The sequence below is a fragment of the Saccopteryx leptura genome, chromosome 3 (genome assembly GCF_036850995.1).
Source record: "Saccopteryx leptura isolate mSacLep1 chromosome 3, mSacLep1_pri_phased_curated, whole genome shotgun sequence".
NCBI classification, from domain to species: Eukaryota; Metazoa; Chordata; class Mammalia; order Chiroptera; family Emballonuridae; genus Saccopteryx; species Saccopteryx leptura.
In genome coordinates, this window is record NC_089505.1 from 270,478,143 (window position 1) to 270,498,183 (window position 20,041).

General features: G+C 42.9%; 1 protein-coding gene across 1 annotated transcript in view; it reads left to right on the plus strand.

The window, feature by feature from the left end:
* STPG4 (sperm-tail PG-rich repeat containing 4) overlaps window positions 1-19,773 on the plus strand; it is a 43,224-nt gene extending 23,451 nt beyond the window's left edge. The window contains exons 6-7 of the mRNA XM_066378338.1: window positions 16,300-16,404; window positions 19,538-19,773. Coding sequence (XP_066234435.1) covers window positions 16,300-16,404; window positions 19,538-19,654 — 222 coding nt within the window. The 3' untranslated portion in view covers window positions 19,655-19,773. The remainder of the gene's footprint in view (window positions 1-16,299; window positions 16,405-19,537) is intronic.
* Window positions 19,774-20,041: the final 268 nt, after the last annotated feature.

The window sequence follows — 20,041 nt, forward strand, 5'->3', positions numbered from 1 at the left end:
AAACATGTATAGTATACTTTTGGACATCAGCCTTAAGAAAATTTCATAAAAGCATCTACAAAATAAGGAAAAATAAAATTTACAAAGATGTGTTATGTTGGACCCTTTCACAGACTTTTTTTAAATTTAAATTTGAGAGAGAGACAGACAAAAACATTGATCTGTTTCTCTATGTGCCCTGACCGAGGGTTGAACCAGCAATGTTTGCATATGGGAATGACTCTCTAACCAACCAAGCTATCCATCAAGGCATAACTTTACATCCGTTTTTCACTTAGCATATGTTTCACTTTCATGTTATTAGAAATCCTTTTCAACTTTATTTTTACTGGGTAAATAATCAAGTTATCACAAATAATTTATTCATCAATTCCCCTGTTGATAGTTAATCTTGTTTTCAATTATTTCATTTTAAAGGGATCTTTATTATTCAAGTATAACTTAACCCACAAAAAATATGTATTAAGGTGAACTCACTTTAAATGGAATCAAAATTTCAATGTAGTCAATAAAGTTTGATTTTGACTTTACTTTAAAAATATTAAACTAAAATTATGCAGATATTTTATCATTGCAACTGTATACAAATATTTAAATTTAAAAAGGAAATTGTGTTGATTTTAGTATTTTTGACACTATTTTATGATAGTCCAGTGACATTCTTTTTTTTTTAAAATAATTTTATTTTTTAATGGGGCGGCATCAATAAATCAGGATATATATATTCAAAGATAACAAGTCCAGGTTATCTTGTCGTTCAATTATGTTGCATACCCATCACCCAAAGTCAGATTGTCCTCTGTCACCTTCTATCTAGTTTTCTTTGTGCCCCTCCCCCTCCCCCTTTCTCTCTCCCATTCCCCCCTCCCCCCGTAACCACCACACTCTTATCAATGTCTCTTAGTTTCACTTTTATGTCCCACCTACGTATGGAATAATGCAGTTCCTGGTTTTTTCTGATTTACTTATTTCACTTCGTATCATGTTATCAAGATCCCACCATTTTGCTGTAAATGTTCCGATGTCATCATTTCTTATGGCTGAGTAGTATTCCATAGTGTATATGTGCCACATCTTCTTTATCCAGTCATCTATTGACGGGCTTTTTTTGGTTGTTTCCATGGTCCAGTGACATTCTTTACTTCATTTTTTTGACATTCTAATGAAATCACAGAAGACAAATTTTAGAAGAAACATTTGAAGCTTCATCAGTTTTCCCGAGGGCATCTCCTTTGGTATTTTAAATCATTCTTTACTGAAGTGCGAACAATGTCACAGTCCTCATTTTTGTTGTTAATTCATCTAATTTTGTTGGATTCTCATTGGTCAACTGAAGACTTTTCCTGTGATTTGTTCACTTCTCTATCACTTTTATCAACTTCATGAAATATTTCTTATTTTGGTAAAATCTGCACTTTCACTTTGAAGTGGATTTGCATTTTATTTTCAGTGTATTACTGAGTATCATGTAAAATGGGGGGAGAAGTTGAGTCACAAAGAAACTGACCTACCTGCAATGGTGGACACCAGTGTTAAGCAGGGAGAGATATTTGATAGAATATAATTTTATAAGTAGTCAGGTCATTTGAGAATTCTTTTGTGTTATGACAACTTTTGTCTACATTCACAACTTTGTTATACAAGGACACATACTAAATACTCAGATCAAAAGACTGATGTTAAGACAAGACAATACATAGTCTTTTCTAAATTTGGGAATCATTCTTTATGGATTAGCACAAATGGTATTTATGAAAACAGAGATGTTGCTAAAGCTTTTTTTTTTTTTTTTAAATATTGCATTAGCCCTGGCCGGTTGGCTCAGCGGTAGAGCGTCGGCCTAGCGTGCGGAGGACCCGGGTTCGATTCCTGGCCAGGGCACACAGGAGAAGCGCCCATTTGCTTCTCCACCCCTCCGCCGTGCCTTCCTCTCTGTCTCTCTCTTCCCCTCCCGCAGCCAAGGCTCCATTGGAGCAAAGATGGCCCGGGCGCTGGGGATGGCTCTGTGGCCTCTGCCTCAGGCTCTAGAGTGGCTCTGGTCGCAACATGGCGACGCCCAGGATGGGCAGAGCATCGCCCCCTGGTGGGCAGAGCGTCGCCCCATGGTGGGTGTGCCGGTTGGTTCCCGGTCGGGCGCATGCGGGAGTCTGTCTGACTGTCTCTCCCTGTTTCCAGCTTCAGAAAAATGAAAAAAAAATAAAAAATAAAATAAAAAAATAAAAATATTGCATTAGTGCCTGAGCAGGCAGTCGTGCAGTGGATAGAGTATCGAACTGGAACGAGGAGGACTCAGGTTTGAAACCCCGAGGTCTCTGGCTTGAGAGTGGGCTCATCTAGCTTGAGCGCAGGCTCACCAGCTTGAGCGCAGGCATAATGGCTTGAGTGTGGGATCATAGTCATGACCCCAAGGTCGTTGTCTTGAGCAAGGGGTCACTTGCTCTGCTGTAGCCTCCCCACCCCCGTAAAGGCACATATGAGAAAGCAATCAATGACCAACCAAGGAGCCACAGCAAAGAATTGATGCTTCTCATCTCTCTACCTTGTTGTCTGTCTGTCCCTATCTGTCCCTCTCTCTGTCTCTCTCTGTCTCTGTCACAAAAAAAAACAACGTATTGCATTAGTTTACATTACCCGCAATCAAAACAGTATCCATTTTATGAAATCTGTACAAATCTTGTTTATTGTTATTTAAAAATATATTTGCTTATTTGATAATAAAGAATGATATCTTAATATTTTAATTTAACCTAGGTTCTGAGAGTACTCATGCTAATTGTTAACCAGTTATTTATGGTCCTTCCTGCATACATTCTGGTCATTTTTTTTTACCCAGGTATCTATGGAGTTTTAACATTCTTTTTTGTTGATTTGTGTAAACTCTATAGTAAAGAAATATTAACACTTGCATTTGCTGAAGTTTTTCAGGGGATTTTGCTTTTTACTTTTTGTGTTATATATATATATGTTTAAAATGTTTCTGTCATCAAATTATAGAGTTTGTCATCACTTTCTGGGGTGTAAGTTTCATGAAAAAAGGCACTGTCTTATTCATCAATGCCCAGCACCTAGTACAGTGCTAAAAGTGTGTTGAATGAAATCTATGTATCATTTTATTTTTTATTTCTCCCACCACTTAAAAAATCATCTCCAGAGAGATGATGTTCACTTTAATTTTTTTCACATCAATTTGGGATTTTGATTTAAAAAAAACTTGTAACCATTTAATTCTTCTGAGATGTGTTTTGTGTATAGTTGCATGATAAGGTCGTGGTGTCATTTGAGCTCTATTGACTTAGGACAAGTTGTCTCATTGTTGGTACACATGAAACCTACAATCACCAGAAATCTGACCTGTAGATCTGGTGCAACATAGTACACCTAGAGAAATACACCGAGTTACTTTAAACCCTTTTCAGAACAGGCAGGTTATAAAAGATAGATAATACAGGTGCATATCTCTTCCTCCTTTCTTTCCATCATCAGTGAAAACTAGCTCGTTGAAATTTGTTCATCATTTATGCATAAAATCTCCAGAAGCATCCTGTGTAGAAAGGAGTAGATGACCATGTGAAGGCTTAGCAGATTACTACATGATTCTTTAGTTGGAAAAAGTAGGCTAACTTTGCATTTGAAAATGCTCTAAGATCTTAGGTGACACTCAGGAGCCATTTTCACTTGTTAAAAAATGTCGCCTTCTTTCTGGTGTCAGGGATTCAGTTGGTGAATTACATTTTTCCCCAAAGAGTAGGTGGCTTTCAGCAGAAGCCATTGGTGAGGGATTTGGCTGGAAAATGGTTTTTTTGTTTTTTTTTTTTTTTTTTTTTTTTTTTTTTTTTTTTCTTTTTTTTAAATTATTTTATTCATTTTAGAGGAGAGAGAGAGAGAGAGAGAGAAGGGGGGAGGAGCAGGAAGCTTCAACTCCCATATGTGCCTTGACCGAGCAAGCCCAGGGTTTTGAACCGGCGACCTCAGCATTCCAGGTCAACGCTTTTATCCACTGCGCCACCACAGGTCAGGCGTGGAAAATGGTTTTTAATGTTCAAATTACCAATGTAAGGTTGTATACTTATTGGCTATTTCAGTTATTGTTGAAATCATAATGATTGATTATGGATCAGCATAATTGTTTTGCCCATAAGGAAGACTGTGAGGCGGAGAGTAAATATTTATGTGAGTATTTGGGGATAGATGTCAGAAGACATGTTCTACCCTAAGTAAATATGACTTTTTGCACCTACAGATAAAAATTTTAAATTTAAAAAAATTTTTTTTTCTTTACCCTAATCCTAACCCTAACCCTAACCCTAACCCTAACCCCTAACCCCTAACCCTAACCCTAACCCTACAGATAAAAATTTTATTGGCAGCTTCTACCAGCCACCATTCCCTTTTAGCATGTTGATAATGATCAAGCCCCACAAACCCCAAGACCCTAAGTTCCGGTGCCCTCATAGCAGGATTTCTTTTTTAAGAGGAGAAAGCAAACAAATTCTAGTCATTCTTATCCAAGCAAGTTGAACAAAAATAAAACTTGTCATTTGAGGTTTTTTCTTCTCACACTTTTCTTTAATTGATTTAACTGCTTTTGTAAAATGACCCAAATCTCCTGACCTACCAACAAATTGCATAAATTTTGTTTCTTCCTGAATATTTTTCAAAATGCATGTATGAAGGATATCAAATATTCTGCACAACTTATTTGAATATATCGGGGCCATTGGTTATGTTATTTAGTACTCCTATTAAGGTAAAGAAGAGTGAGGAAGATTTTATTTTTCTAATTTTTTTCCCCCCACTATCCAGATGAACTATAGAGACTAAATGCTTTTCTTATCTAATTGCTGGTGGCAATATACACTAATATCACCCTTTGTGAAGCAGTTTGGCAGTATGTATTGAGCTATAAAAACTGCTTATATCTTTTAGCCCACTAACTCCATTGGGAGAAAATCCTCCTAAAGTAATAATATTATACGCAGAAATACTCATCTATACAAAGATATCATAAAGGGATTACTTATAACAGCAAGATAGCAACAGCCACAATTTAACATCCAACCGAAGGGAAATAATCAAAGAATATTGCACACCCACTCAAAGGAGTATTTTACAGCCATTAGAACAATTGTTAAAATTGTAAAATAGCAACAAAAATGTTTGTGATCTAAAATTTAGTGAAAAAATGCAGGCTACAGATAGGTATGTATATTATGATTAAAATAAGAAAAAATTATGAGTGTAGAAAACAGGAAATGGACCAAAATGCCTTTAGTGGCTATACCAGCAGTGATGAAAGATACCTGTAGTTGGTTACTTTGTTTACTCTTTTCCATTTTTAAAATAATTTTTCAAAATATTATTTTTAAAAGTTAGAAAGTTCATAATATTTGAGGGAAGGAGCCATCAAAATGGTCAACATAAAAATATTTTGTTACTTAACTAAAAATAGTGCCACTTACTACTACTACTTAGTGGGATTCAGTCAGTCACATGACTTGGGACTTCCAGTGATTTGCTGAGCAGATTCTTTAGTCATTATTTCCCACAGTTGTGTATAAAGTGAAAAACAAGACATGCACATCTTTCCTGATGGTAGCAATAAAATCTTACAATGTCAAACAAAAGTGGATTTCTTTTTTTTTTGTATTTTTCCAAAGTTGGAAACGGGGAGGCAGTCAGACAGACTCCTGCATGCGCCTGACCGGGATCCAGCCGGCATGCCCACCAGGGGGCGATGCTCTGCCCATCCGGGGCGTCGCTGTGCCGCAATCAGAGCCATTCTAGTGCCTGAGGCAGAGGCCACAGAGCCATCCTCAGCGCCCAGGCCAACTTTGCTCCAATGGAGCCTTGGCTGCGGGAGGGGAAGAGAGAGACAGAGAGGAAGGAGAGGGGGAGGGGTGGAGAAGCAGATGGGCGCTTCTCCTGTGTGCCCTGGCCGAGAATCAAACCCGGGACTCCTGCACGCCAGGCCGACGCTCTACCACTGAGCCAACCAGCCAGGGCCAAAAGTGGATTTCTTTTATTTGATGTCAAAAATATTTCAAGATGTTTCTATATTTCTTAAAACCTAACAAACCTATAAAGAATAAGGAGGGGATTAGATAAACAGGAAAGAGTCTGTACAGATACAAATGAGCATTATATGATTTGTCTCTTGTAGTCATATTTAATAGTAGAAGTTTGAAAAGCAGTATCACATTCATGGCATACTCTCTGCATTAAAAGTAGTATTATGAAAGAATGCTGAATCACTCCAGCTGTTTTTGCATTTAAGGATTAGTTTAAGCCCTGACTTGGTAGCTTCGTTGTTTAGAGTATCATCTCGATATGCCAAGGTTGTGGGTTTGATCCCCAATCAGGGCACATACAAGAACCAACCAATGAATGCATAAATAAGTAGAACAATAAATTGATGTTTTTTTCTCTCTCTCTCCTTCTCTTTGTCTCCTTTCCCTCTCTAAAATCAATAAATACAAGTGACCTTATGAAAAGATACTCAGCATCACTAATCATCAGGGAAATGCAAATCAAAACTACAGTGAGATACCACCTCACACCAGCCAGAATGGTTTTTATCAAGAAGTCAACAAATAATGTGTTGGCAAGGATATGGAGAAAAGAGAATCCTTGTGCATTGTTGGTGGGTCGACAAATTGACGGAGCCATTATGGAAAACAGTAGGGAGATTCCTCAAAAAAACTAAAAATAGATCTAACATATGACGCAGCAGTCCTGCTTGTGGGTATTTATCTGAAGAAAACAAAAACACTAATTCTAAAAAAGATATGCACCCCTATGTTCATTGCAGCATTATTTACAATAGTCAAGATACAGAATCAACATAAGTGTCCATCCATAGATGAATGGATAAGGAAGATTTAGTATATACATACAATGGATTATTTTGTAGCAATTTAAAAAAAGGAATAAAATCTTGTCATTTGTTTACAACATGAACAGACCTAGAAAGTGTTATGCTAAATGAAATAAGTCAGATGGAGAAAGACAAATTTTGAATGGTTTCACTTATATGTGAATCTAAACAAACAAACAAACAAAATGAACAAACAAGACAAAATAAAAACAGACTCATAAACAGAGATCAAAGGAATAGTTGCCAGAGGGGTGGGGGTGGATGTTTGGTTCACTTATACATGAAATTTAAAAATGCAAACAAGCAAATGAACAAATGAGACAAAACAAAAAGATTCATAAACAGAGATCAAAGGGATGGTTGCTAGAGGGGATGGGGTAGAGGATGCATGGGAAAAGTGAAGGGGAGCCTGACCTGTGGTGGCGCAGTAGATAGGGTGTCAACCTGGAATGCTGAGGTCACTGGTTCAAAACCCCTGCTTGCCTTGTCAAGGCACATGTGAGTAGCAACTGTTATGAGTTGATACTTCTTCCTGCTCTTCCCCCCTTCTATCTCTCTATTTCCTCTCTCTAACAAAATCAATAAATAAATTTTTTAAAAAAGAGAAAAAAGCCTGATCAGGCGGTGGCGCAGTAGATAGAGCATCGGACTGGGATGTGGAAGGCCCAGGTTCGAGACCCCGAGGTCGCTAGCTTGAGCGCGGGCTCATCTGGTTTGAGCAAAAGCTCACCAGCTTGGACCCAAGGTCGCTGGCTCGAGCAAGGGGTTACTCGGTCTGCTGTAGCCCCACAGTCAAGGCACATATGAGAAAGCAATCAATGAACAACTAAGGTGTTGCAACAAAAAACTAATGATTGATGCTTCTTACCTCTTTCCGTTCCTGTCTGTCTGTTTCTATCTATCCCTCTCTCTGACTCTCTCTCTGTCTCTGAAATAAATAAATAAATAAATAAATAAATAAATAAATAAATAAATAAATAAATAGAAAAAGGTGAAGGGGAATATAGTCAATAATATTGTGTTAAGTTTGCACAGTGACAGATGATTACTAGAATTAGTGGGATGACCACATTGTAAGGTATAAAAATGTCAAGTCACTATATTATATACCTGAAACTAATAGAACTAATCTAATATTGTTTACTAACTATACTTTAAAAATGAACTACAAAAAGAAACTAAGCTGGTTGTTTAAAATTTTATGAGGAGCAGGAAAATAATTAATAAACTTGGTCAGATTGAATAAAGCCAAACACAAATTGAATGGAACCTGAATGCTAAGGTCATGAAAGCAGGTCTCAGTCTCAGTGTTCTCAGAAATGAGTTTGTGTGTAGGTAACATTTTTGGAAGAAATATAGTCTTTCAAATATAGTTACAGGTGTACTAGCATTTTTAAGAAAAACGTATTCTGGCAATTTTTCTTTTTAAACAATTTGTGCAACTTTTCTGGTGCTCTTAGCAGCAGAATCATAGATCCCTGCCTGGCTGTGAGTGTGAGGAATTTCCTGAGCTCTTTTCTAATAACAATATCTTGACTACAAACAGAAAAAGAATATATTAGGATTTTATTCAGTGGCAAGTGACAGAAGCCCATATCAATGAGCTGCAGCAAAAGATAAAAAGCTAAAGGTGTGGTGGGGTGTACTGGTGCACACAGCCTCAGGCACTCTGGCACTGATTGACCTTTCTCGTCCTTTGGACATGTTCTCTCCATGAGCTGGACAAGAACACCTCCAGCAGTCCCAGAGGCACGCCTGCCTGCTTAGCCCCCAGAGTGTGAAAAGGCAGGCACTTCTGATTGGCCAGGTGATGGTTCTGTGCCTGACCCTGCACCACTTGCTGAGACCAGGAGTAGGGGGTTGCCAGTTTGCCTGGAAGTTCCCAGACAGAAGTACTGCCTCCGATTTCTAATGATGATGGAGCCCCTTCTGCTCCGAGAGTCATGTAGAAAAGGGAGGATGGGCCAGGACACACCTGCAACAGTTCTGAATTCTATACAAGCTACATTTTATTTTATTATTATTATTATTTTTTTTTTTTGCGACAGAGACAAAGAGTCAGAGAGAGGGACAGATAGGGACAGACAGGAAGGGAGAGAGATGAGAAGTATCAATTCTTCATTGCAGCACTTTAGTTGTTCATTGATTACTTTCTCATAATAAGCCCTTGCTCGAGCCAGCGACCTTGGGCTCAAGCTGGTGAGCCTTGCTCAAATCAGATGAGCCCACGCTCAAGCTGGCAACCTCAAGGAATGGAACCTGGGTCCTCTACATCCCAGTCTGATGCTCTGTCCACTGCATCACTGCCTGGTCAGGCTATACAAGCTACATTTTTAGTGTGTGCAGGTTTGTGATAGCTCAGTGTGTCCCCCCCCCCCCAGCCCCATTCCTGGAAACCCACACCGCCACAGCTTCTCTCTCAGCAGAAATGAACAGTACTGAGCTAGACTTCAGAGGTATGTCAGTCCTTAATTCCACAAATGTGAATAGCTTTTGGCCCCTGACAGATTTGCTTGTACCTCATCCACCAATATGCCGGTATCTCTTTTTCCTATGAACGTGCAGACCGATATTTGCAGAGTTCTGGAATTTCCCAAGTCGGACACACCCTGCCACCTGCCTCCTCTTGAATTCCCAGAAGCCGCCAGCTTCTCTCGGTGCCCGATTTCCATAGGAGATTCCGCCCTCCTTGCAGGATCATCTGTTTCCCTTTTTGCACAGTGTGGCCCACCTCTCACACCTGTCCCACCATATTTAAGGGGGATCACCTTGATTATCCCATGTGACAATTTCAGTTTATGTTGCATATCATTTATGTTTTATGTGTATATATGGACATTATTGGCTATAAATTTTATTTCTGACCCTTTCTCTCTTCAAGTATGGTTCACTGAAAGTCGTTTGTACCTAGGATCCATAGGGACACCCTATGTACTCGTTCTAGGTTTCATTTAGCTTTAGGATAAGAAAAAAATTAGCTTCGAGCCAAGTACTGACACCTGCCAGTGGAGAAGCAGGCTCAGTAACCGGCGCTGCTCCTGCAGCTGAGCTGCTGTCATTTGTTTCTAACCCCGCTAAACCTCCCTTTCTTGTCTGTAAAACAGTGGTGACAGTGTTTTCCTGCACTGTTGTGGGGGTCAAACGAGAGGGGGTTTGGGAGCTAGAGACGGCAGCAGGCACAGGGCTGCTCTCTGGTGGTGCCCAGGGTCAGGCGGTGGTGGGGAGCAGGCAGGGCGCACCCTTGGTGACCGTCTGCTGAGCCTGCGTCGGAGCAGACTGGTGAGGTGCCTGTTAGATCGCACACTCACCTGCGCATGTGGAAACTTCAGAACACTGAGGCCTTACCGAGACTAGAACGACAAGGGAGACATTTAACATTTACACCTGCAATTAAATTGCAAAACCATCTGACCTGTGGTAGAGCAGGGGATAAAAAGCAACCTGGAATGCTGAGGTTGCTGGTTCGAAACCCTGGGCTTACCTGGTCAAGGCACATATGGGAGTTGATGCTTCCTGCTGCTCCCCTCTTCTCTCTCCTCTAAAATGAATAAATAAAATCTTTAAGAAAAAAAGAAATTTGCAAAACAATTTTTAGTGTTAATACTAAGTATAACAACAGTGAAGTGATTAACTGTAGAGAAAAAGCTGAGTTTCACATTCCTAACTGTATGCACTTTATTTTATTTATTTTTTGTGATGCAGTGAACTTATCCCTATAGGGTTAAAGTGAATAACACCCTCCTCTCTCTCAGCTGGCCTGAAGGCTCTGCCGGGGCTGGCCTTCCCTAACCTTTCCTAGCACTGCTTCCTACATAAACCCTTCCTTCCACCCCTGTGCCCTGCAGACTCCTCCTCCTCCCAGTTCTTTAGGTCTCTGCTTAAATATACTTCTTTAAGGGGCTTCCCAGCCCCTCAGATCAGATCATTTTACTCTCTTACATGCTTTTCCATAGCATCATGTGTTCCTTTATGTGTTACTCCTCATATTTGTAAGGTATATATTCCCTAGTAGAATGTAAACACCATGAGAGTGGGAAACATGTAGATCTTTTCAATTAAGACTGAGTTCTGCACAAGTTAGCAATGTTCCCAAAGAACCAATATTATAAGCAAGAGAGGAGCATATTTTTCTCTGGTATGAAGTGCCTGCAGTGGTGGTTTAGGGTTGGTGTGGCAGTTCCACAGCGTCAGATTTCGGTGTGCTGCTCTGCTAAGCATGGCTTCCATTCCCTTGGTCCCAGAGAGCGGAGAACACGGGACAAGCTGGCAGGCAGGAGGGCGGGGAAGATGAACAAGCTGCCTCTTCCTTAAGGATGCTCCTTGGAATTTGTGTATACCTCTTCCGCCTCTGTCGTATTGACCAGAAATTAGCCATGTGGCCACACCTAGCTGCAGGGGAGAGTGGGAAATTTAGTTCTTATTCTGAGTAGATATGTGCCCAGGTAAAAAAATGGTCCAATACCAAGGAATAGGAGAAAGGATATTGGGAGACAATTACCAGTACATACTGCTGTATTCCCAACTCCCAGCACACTGTCTGGCACATTGTACTATATTAGTTAGGTGAAGAAATGAGGTGTGTATTTATCTTCCAGGGCTGCTGAAACAAAGTACTACAAACCGAGTGGCTTGAACAACAGAAATACATTGCCTCACAGTACTAGAGTCTAGAAGTACACGGTCAAGGTGCCAGCCATGTTGGTCCTTCTGCTCCTCCCCTCTCTCCTAGCTTCCAGTGATTTGCTGTCAATCTTTGGCAGATCTCTGCCTTCATCTTCGCACGGTGATTTCCCTGTGTACGTGTCTCTGTGTCCAAAATTCCCCTTTTTATAAAGGATGCCATTCATATTGGATTAGGGCCCATCTTAATGACCTCATCTTCACTAATTATGTCTAGAATGACCCTATTTCCAAATCAAATTACATTCTGAGGTACTGGGAATTCAAAAGTCACAAGACTTATGAATTTGAAGCAGACACTAATATTCAACAGAACAAAAATTCATAGGACTTATGAATTCTGGGAGGACATAATTCAAACTTGGGAAAATTTCATCTACTCTCACACAGTCTCTCAGAAGCACCTGGTACCTTTGAATTCCTGGGCAGTGTTGTGTAGATGAGCCAGTTCTGTCCGCTCAGCCCTGAAGTAGTGTGTTCAGTGGGGGAGGGGGGTTGGCAGGGCTTACCAAAGTCCTAACGTGGCAATGAGCATTCCTGTCTGTTAGCAGCTGTAACCAAATAAGTCAAGCTTCTTCATGGTATGACAGAAACTCAGGAGCACTCCAGAAAAGTCAGTAGGACCTATGTGTGTGAGTCGTGTGCAGTGAGTAAGAAGCTTCTGCCCTTGTAACATCCCGGGGCCTACTGCGACCTTTGCTTAGCTTCCGCCCCAGGTGCCAGGGTCTGGTTTAGAATCTCGGAGCCAGGCAGCTAACTCAGCCCTCTCTCAGCACTGCGTCAGGTCCTCACACCTTTGTTGACTCTTTTGAGGAGTTTTTATTTAGTTTTGCCTGGGTCCCTCCCTGTACTGTAAACTCTGAGCTCGAAGCATCTGTGTAATTCCTATAGCTCCTGTTGGTTAAAGCTGCCCTTAAGTAGAAACTCCATTAAACAGGACTTTTTTCAAAGGAAAGAGGTTGTGATATGATCATGCCCCAAAGCAGAAGAATGAGCCCTAGAAAAGGGTTCCTGTCCTCTCTTCTGGCAGCAGGCTCTAGGAAGGCAACAGTTTTGTTCTCCCTTAGCATCAACTGTCAGTGGTCTTTGGAAGGTTAAGTTCTGGGAAATCCAGAGTGACCAAAGCACAGCCCTGACAACAGCAAGGTTTAAGAAATGATCCATTTGATTTGTGCAAAAGGTGCTTAGCACTGCTTGATAAACCTGCGTGTTGCTCTTCAACCACACGTTGCACGTAATATGGACCAAAGCTGTGGGTCGTGTTCAGTAATCCCCAGTAAATGAGGGAACAAAGTCCCCTGTCTCAAGGGAGAGTAAGGCACATTTTAAAGTCCTTCTTGTTTTAAACAGGCTCCTGTTGAATGAGGTCCATTTCTTGCCATGCATTCAGAGCCATCCTGGACGTGTCCCCTTCCCTTCATTCCTCCTCTGCCCATTCATGTGCCCTCGGATGGGCAGAGCCAGGACTCTGCTGGAGCCATTTCCCACTCATCGCAGGACCCTGACCTGATCATTACTTTCCACTTAGAACAGCATTCCTGTGGCTTCTGGAATATGAACTTGGGCCTGTATCCACTTCCCTAATGCTCCCACTTAAACGATTTCATCTGACACATGCAGGGCAAACAGCACTCAGTCATTTATTTCTTCCCCAAGTCTTAGTTTTTTTGGTTCAGATGACCAAGCCCATGCAAGGAGGCTGCTGGATGACACAGGCAGACGTCAGTGCTTTGCTAAGCCTGACACCTGGCCTGCCAACGAGCTCATGACTTGGACGCTTAGAAGTGAAAACCATATTAGGCTTGGGGGAAAGGGTGCAGATGGTGGCATTTCCTGGCCACTCTGCAGACAGCTGGGCTGTCATAGCCATGGAGACAATGGTTGTACACTCAGTAGCATCTTTTGCCCCAATTATCACTCTGGCTTGAGAGTCTTGTGCTTATTATGGCCACACCAAGGGGTCATTGCACAAACTTTTCCTGTCAGAACCTGTTGGCTTTCTATTCCTTTGATTTTGGGGTGGCTCAGATTTCTCCGTTGCGGGTACAGAGGTCACTGCATACAGATAGCCATCTCCGTTCCTCAAGTGCATTCATCTCCCTGCCACGTGTTGTGAAAGTATGAGGCGCATCAGACTTGTGCTTGGCTGTTAATGACAGACTCCGATCATGGTGGGGTAACTGAGAAAGGAGCTGGAGCTGTGATGACACCGCTGTGCCACTGCAGGAGGGAACAGGAAAGCCCTGCTCTGAGCGCTGTGCGGGGCTCGTCCTGCCAAACCCGTTGGCCAATTTATGGCCCAGTCCTACCTATTAGAAGGATCTTATGGGACACATTTTTTTGTTCTAACCTTCCCTTCAGTTTATCTTTTTCTCCCTACCTCCTTTTCTTCTTCACTCATTTTCCATACTCATTTATCTATACATTAGGTATAATTGTTTTTCATATTTTAAGAGCACTCAAGTCCACTGTAGAAAAATTAGCAAGTGCTGATAAGCAAAAAAAAAAAAAAAAGTTTCTTTTTACCCAACATGCCATCACCTGGATAAACTGTCAGTGAACATCCAGTCCCAACTTTTTCATGCATCATTTTAAGCTTCTATTTTTTACTTAAGGATATTTTGAAATAGCTTTTATGTTCATAAAAATTCATCAACACTGCCCTGGCCGGTTGGCTCAGCGGTAGAGCGTCGGCCTAGCGTGTGGAGGACCTGGGTTCGATTCCCGGCCAGGGCACACAGGAGAAGCGCCCATTTGCTTCTCCACCCCTCCGCCGTGCCTTCCTCTCTGTCTCTCTCTTCCCCTCCCGCAGCCAAGGCTCCATTGGAGCAAAGATGGCCCGGGCGCTGGGCATGGCTCTGTGGCCTCTGCCTCAGGCGCTAGAGTGGCTCTGGTCGCAATATGGCGACCCCCAGGATGGGCAGAGCATCGCCCCCTGGTGGGCAGAGCGTCGCCCCATGGTGGGCGTGCTGGGTGGATCCCGGTTGGGCGCATGCGGGAGTCTGTCTGACTGTCTCTCCCTGTTTCCAGCTTCAGGGAAAAAAAAAAAAAAATTCATCAACACTGGATGGCTGGATGAGAGAGTCACAATTTATTTAACCAAGCACACAGCATCGGTCATTTAGTTTACTTCTCAATTTCAGATTTTAGAAATGATGTTACATTGAATGTCTCTGTGGCTAAATATTTGCAGACATTCTCAGTTGTTTTCTTTGGATGAACTCCTAAATGTGTAATTGCTGAGTTAAAATAATAAATATACATGGTCTTTAACTTTGTATTATAAAAACTTAAAAAGCTACCTCATGGACAGAATGCTGTGTTGAACCCGTGTTCCCATTCAACAGTGATCAGCTCTTGGACTGTCTCTACCTTCACTCACTTCACTCCCCTAGTTCCTGCTTTATTTAGAAACAGATCCAAGACATCATGCCAGAAAGCCTCATTTTTGTCAGATAGCACAGGTATTTGAAAACAGTGAATTACTAGAAAATAAAATAAAAGGCTAACATCTTGCCCGCATTATTTGCTATGGTATGGCTGTTTCCACTCTCCCTGTTCTGGGCTCAGGACTCATTTGTCTCCTGAATTTCTGAAACAATCTTGTAAACAGTCTCTTTCTTCTTTCTCTCCATTTGGACAGGTATAAATATATATTTTTTGTTTGTTTGTTTTTGTATTTTTCCAAAGTTAGAAGCGGGGAGGCAGTCAGACAGACTCTCGCATGTGCCCAACAGGAATCCACCCGGCATGCCCACCAGGGGGTGATGCTCTGCCCATCTGGGTTGTTGCTCTGATGTGGTCAGAGCCATTCTAGTGCCTGAGGCAGAGACCACAGAGCCATCCTCAGCGCCCTGGCCAATTTTTGCTCCATTGGAACCTTGGCTGCGGGAGGGGAAGAGCGAGATAGAGAGGAAGGAGAGGCGAAAGGGTGGAGAAGCAGATGGGTGCTTCTCCTGTGTGCCCTGACTGGGAATCGAACCCAGGACTTCCACACGCTGGGCCGCTGCTCTAACGCTGAGCCAACCAGCCAGGGCTGACAGGTATATATGTTTTTAAGCTATTTCATAGTTTGTCAAGTTGTGCTCCAGAAAAGCTAAATTTAAATTTATACTTCCACCACAATCATATGCTAAGTTTTGTTTTTTTCTCTTTCCTTCCTCCCTTTTTTCCTTCCTTCCCCCCTTCCTTCCTTCCTTCCTTCCTTCCTTCCTTCCTTCCTTCCTTCCTTCCTTCCTTCCTTCCTTCTTCTTTTCCTTCCTTCCTTTCACCTCTCTTTTTCTCATAGCATTATACTTATGTCAGTGAATTGCTGTAAATACTTGTTTGGATTAACATAAAATATACTATAGTTATATAAAAGAATAAGTGTGTTTTATAAAGCTAACAGCTCAGAGAAGCAAGTCACTATTAACAGTCAAAGGGACAGTTATGGAGTGAGGCATGCCAGTGTGGCGAAGGGGCCCAGGCACAAGGGGAGACTTTTACTGTCACCTGACCTTTAGTCTTCACAGTCATCCATCAAGCAGGCAAAGTAGATAAAGTAGCTATTTTTCCCATTTCACAATGACTTGTACCAGGGCACACATTAATAAGATCTTTCAAGCCCAAATACAGTTTGTCTACTATATCACCCTGATTCATATGTTTATTTCTAGAAGGCAAATAAAGCATTAACATATATCAAATATTAGTAATTATGAAACACTATTTAAAAAAACAAAACTTTTTTTTTTTTTTTATAGCGTGAAGGCCCAGGGCCAGGTCATTATGACTTGAAAATACCTCCAGCAACTTCTATTACTTCTTGTTTCCAATCCCGAATACCTCGATTCTTGCCTGCCTGTTCAGTAAGTATTCTAAAAGACAGATATGGTCGTAGGTTTCATGGCTGTGTGTTGGGGGGTGGGTGGGTAGTGGAGGTGGGGTAGGGGTATTTTAGTCATATACAATTCTAGTAGAGTCATATACAATTGTATAAATATAATGCTTGTCAAGACAGCAAAGAATATAGAGCTCAAATACCGGGCAAGCCTTCGGCCAGGGTCAGGCACAGAGTGACTCCTGAAGACTGTAGTGAATTATGAGTTCAGTTGAGAACAGCCAGCAGAGTGACCTGCCATCCATGTTATGACCTGGATGCTTTGTGGGGAAACACCTTTAATGAACTGAAGCAAGCAGTGGACAGTGGCTGCCCTCATCCATCCAGAACTGCCTTTTTGTGTGTGGCTTCTGAGAGCAGAAACATTATTATGAAACCAAATGAGACCATTAAGGCAGGAGCAATCCCCTGCCCTTGACTCAGGACAGACAAGGAAGAGGCTCAAGTGCAAGGAGATGTATAAAGAAGTATGTGAAAGCCTCGAAGACCTAGGGAAGGCCAAGGAAGATCTCAAGAGCATAACGTGGAGTTTATGAACACACTGGCTTTTTTTTTAAATGCTAAAAGACAGTTTTCATTTTCATGACCTTAGTATTTCCAGCCTGCACCCCAGTCTGCAAGTCGCTGGTATTTAGCCTTATTTGACATGGTTGGGAGACAGAAATACAAATTCTGCCTGTAAGGAAATGGGCCCACTCTGGGGGGTGAGGCTAGGCAGTGGGTAGGAGAGGGCTAGTACTACTGGTCACTCCCCAACCCACCTGTGGGGTCCCAAGCCCTTGCCTTCAGGATCTGGTTTCAGAGCTGCCAGTATGGGGTCCTGCGGTCTTTATCTGGAAGTGTGAATACTGAGAAGTCCCTGCCCGTAAAACTAAAAACTGACCACCAGCAAGAGGCGGGTGAAACCCTCATACTCCATGGCTTCACCGAGACCCAGACATGGAGGGTTTTTTTTAGCTTTCACAGGGCTGAGTACCCCCAGGAAACTGAGAGAGAAGCCAGAGGTGTAGGGTTAATTTACAAGTGTCCACCAAGGGAGTTGCTGGAGTTTCAGGCTGCTGCTCTGTGGAGTGTCTCCTCTTACAGGAAACTTCATGGAAACCAAGGACAGCCAGAAGTTTGCTTGGTGTCAGTGAGGCTAGGGCTGGGAGATGATGGAGCCAGATGTTCTCAAGGTCTGAGAACCTTAATCGGCAGCCTCCCGAGGGGTGCTCTTGTGGGCGGGGTGGCTGGGGGCAAGCCCACAGACCTAGTTTGTGGGCCGGTCATCCAGGACTCCTCACACAGCCTGCTTCCTCACTAATAGCACTAATAAAGGCTTCAGTGTTTTTGACATCCGGCCAGGACTTGATGAGATTTCCAGGCTGCTCCTCTGCTTTTGGCAAGGGAAACATCCTGTCATTTAAAGTGGCTTCTGCAGGCAGCTGACGTCATCCACGCTGGGCCGACTTTCTGTCCTACTCTCAGAGTAATCCAATTGCCACTCTTACTGTCTCCTGAAGAGATAACAAGCTGCAAGCAAGCAAGGAAATGACAAGAAGGTGATAACAGAGAATAATACAGTGGTAGGCAGCATGTGGAGACCCTGGCTGGGCCTGCTCAGTGCTGTCTGCCCTGCAGAGCCTCCTGTGAGACTCAGAACCTCACTTTAATGGGGGAGGCATGGGAAGCCCATCGCCCAAGGTCACACTGAGCCATTGGGGGTGAGACTGGGACTTAAACCAGGTCTATGTGACAATAAAATTCTTCCCTTAACCATACACAGAGACCCTGGTGTTTCTCGGACAACTCAAGATAAAATTTCTCTGGGTTTTCAGACTGTGTGTACATCCCAGCATGGAAAACACTGACCTTAGAAATCCAAGTCTTAGTTTATGAAAATGACAGTCATTTGCATTTATCAGTACAGAAAAGAAGCTTTGTTTAAAGAATTGGCACAATAATTTTTTAAAGAATTTCATCAAGCCTGACCTGTGGTGGCACAGTGGATAAAATGTCAACCTGGAACTCTGAGGTCACTGGTTTTAAATCCAGGACTTGCCTGGTCAAGACACATATGGGAGTTGATGCTACCTGCTCCTCCTCCCCTTCTCTCTCTGTCTCTCTCCTCTCTTTAAAATAAATAAATAAAATCTAAAAAAAAAGAAAAAAAGAGAGAGAATTTCATCAAGCTCTGGCCGGATAGGTCAGTTGGTTAGAGCATCGTCCCCAAGTGCAGAGGTTACTAATTTGATCCCTGGTCAGAGCACATACGGGAACAGTGACCCGGGAACTCTCTCTCTCTTTAACCCCCTTCCTCTCTCTCTAAAAAAAAAATCATTAAAAATAAAAGAATTTCATCAAAATGAAAACATGATTTTTAAAAAGTAGAACTCGTAGATCCCTTGAGGATACTTCTGACCCTGGGGTCCACAGACCATGGCAGAAAAATACTTTACCACTCATGCTGGGTCAATGATCAAAACACACGAGTTTGGGCTTTTAAGGTCAGCCACTCAGCTCAGAATCCACTCTTTAACCCCTTACTACTAGACGGAGGTTCACTAGAGGGGACAGCAATGCCATTCCCAGGGACAAACTGCCCTGTGACTGAGTGTGCCTGGAGGTGCAGGTGGCCTGTGAGCTGCCCCCCCCCCCCCCCCGCCCCCGCAGGTTCAGGCTGTCGCTTGTCCGCTGTCTCTCGGCACCTCTCCCCCGTTCAGGTTCAGGCTGTCGCTTATCCGCTGTCTCTCTGCACCTCTGCAGCATTGGGGAGAGCGGCTGGCAGGAGCAGGTCTGAGCTCCAAGGATACACGCCAGTGCAAGGAGCCCCGGGCCTCAGCCGAAGCCAGAGCGGCCCTTGTCTCCCTCCCTCCATGGGAAGCCAGAGCGGCCCTTGTCTCCCTCCCTCCATGGGAAGCCAGAGCGGCCCTTGTCTCCCTCCCTCCATGGGAAGCCAGAGCGGCCCTTGTCTCCCTCCCTCCATGGGAAGCCAGAGCGGCCCTTGTCTCCCTCCCTCCATGGGCGTTTGCCAGCCGTGCGGGAGCCAGCAGCCAGGCTCAGCAGGCTCCAGGGTTTGGTGTCGTACTCTCATCAGTTCCTGTTTTCTGTTCTCTTTTCAGAAAACCCCGGGCCCAGGAGCATACACAGCTTCAGCACAATACCCCAAGCAGCCCCGGACCATAGCCAAAATGGGGCAGGAGCATAGCCTTTTCTTCAACAATACCATTGGCTTTTAAAATAGGACCATCTTGGCCATAAGTGACTTTGTTCTAGCAAGTTGTTAGGTTGAGAAAACTCTCTTTTGTTTCCTCTTACTAGAGTTTAAGTACAGAATTCAATAGACTGCCCAGAGTGACCATCCAGCCTGCCGATCTGGACTAGCCCCGGTGTAATGTTCCGTTCACTCTCAAAGATGTCCTGATTTGAACAATAAATTCTATACTCAAGGTTTATTGTCAAAGGCTATTTTCCTGGAGTGGGTTGTCAGGGCTGCCCTCGCAGTGCTGAGACAGGCCCGGCCCGTCCAGGGTGTGCTCCATGCAGCCTCGGGCTCTCCAGCTGGGTCTCAATGGCCCTGGAGTTTTAACACCTCGCAGGCCTCACGGAGACTTCCTTAGGGGTGG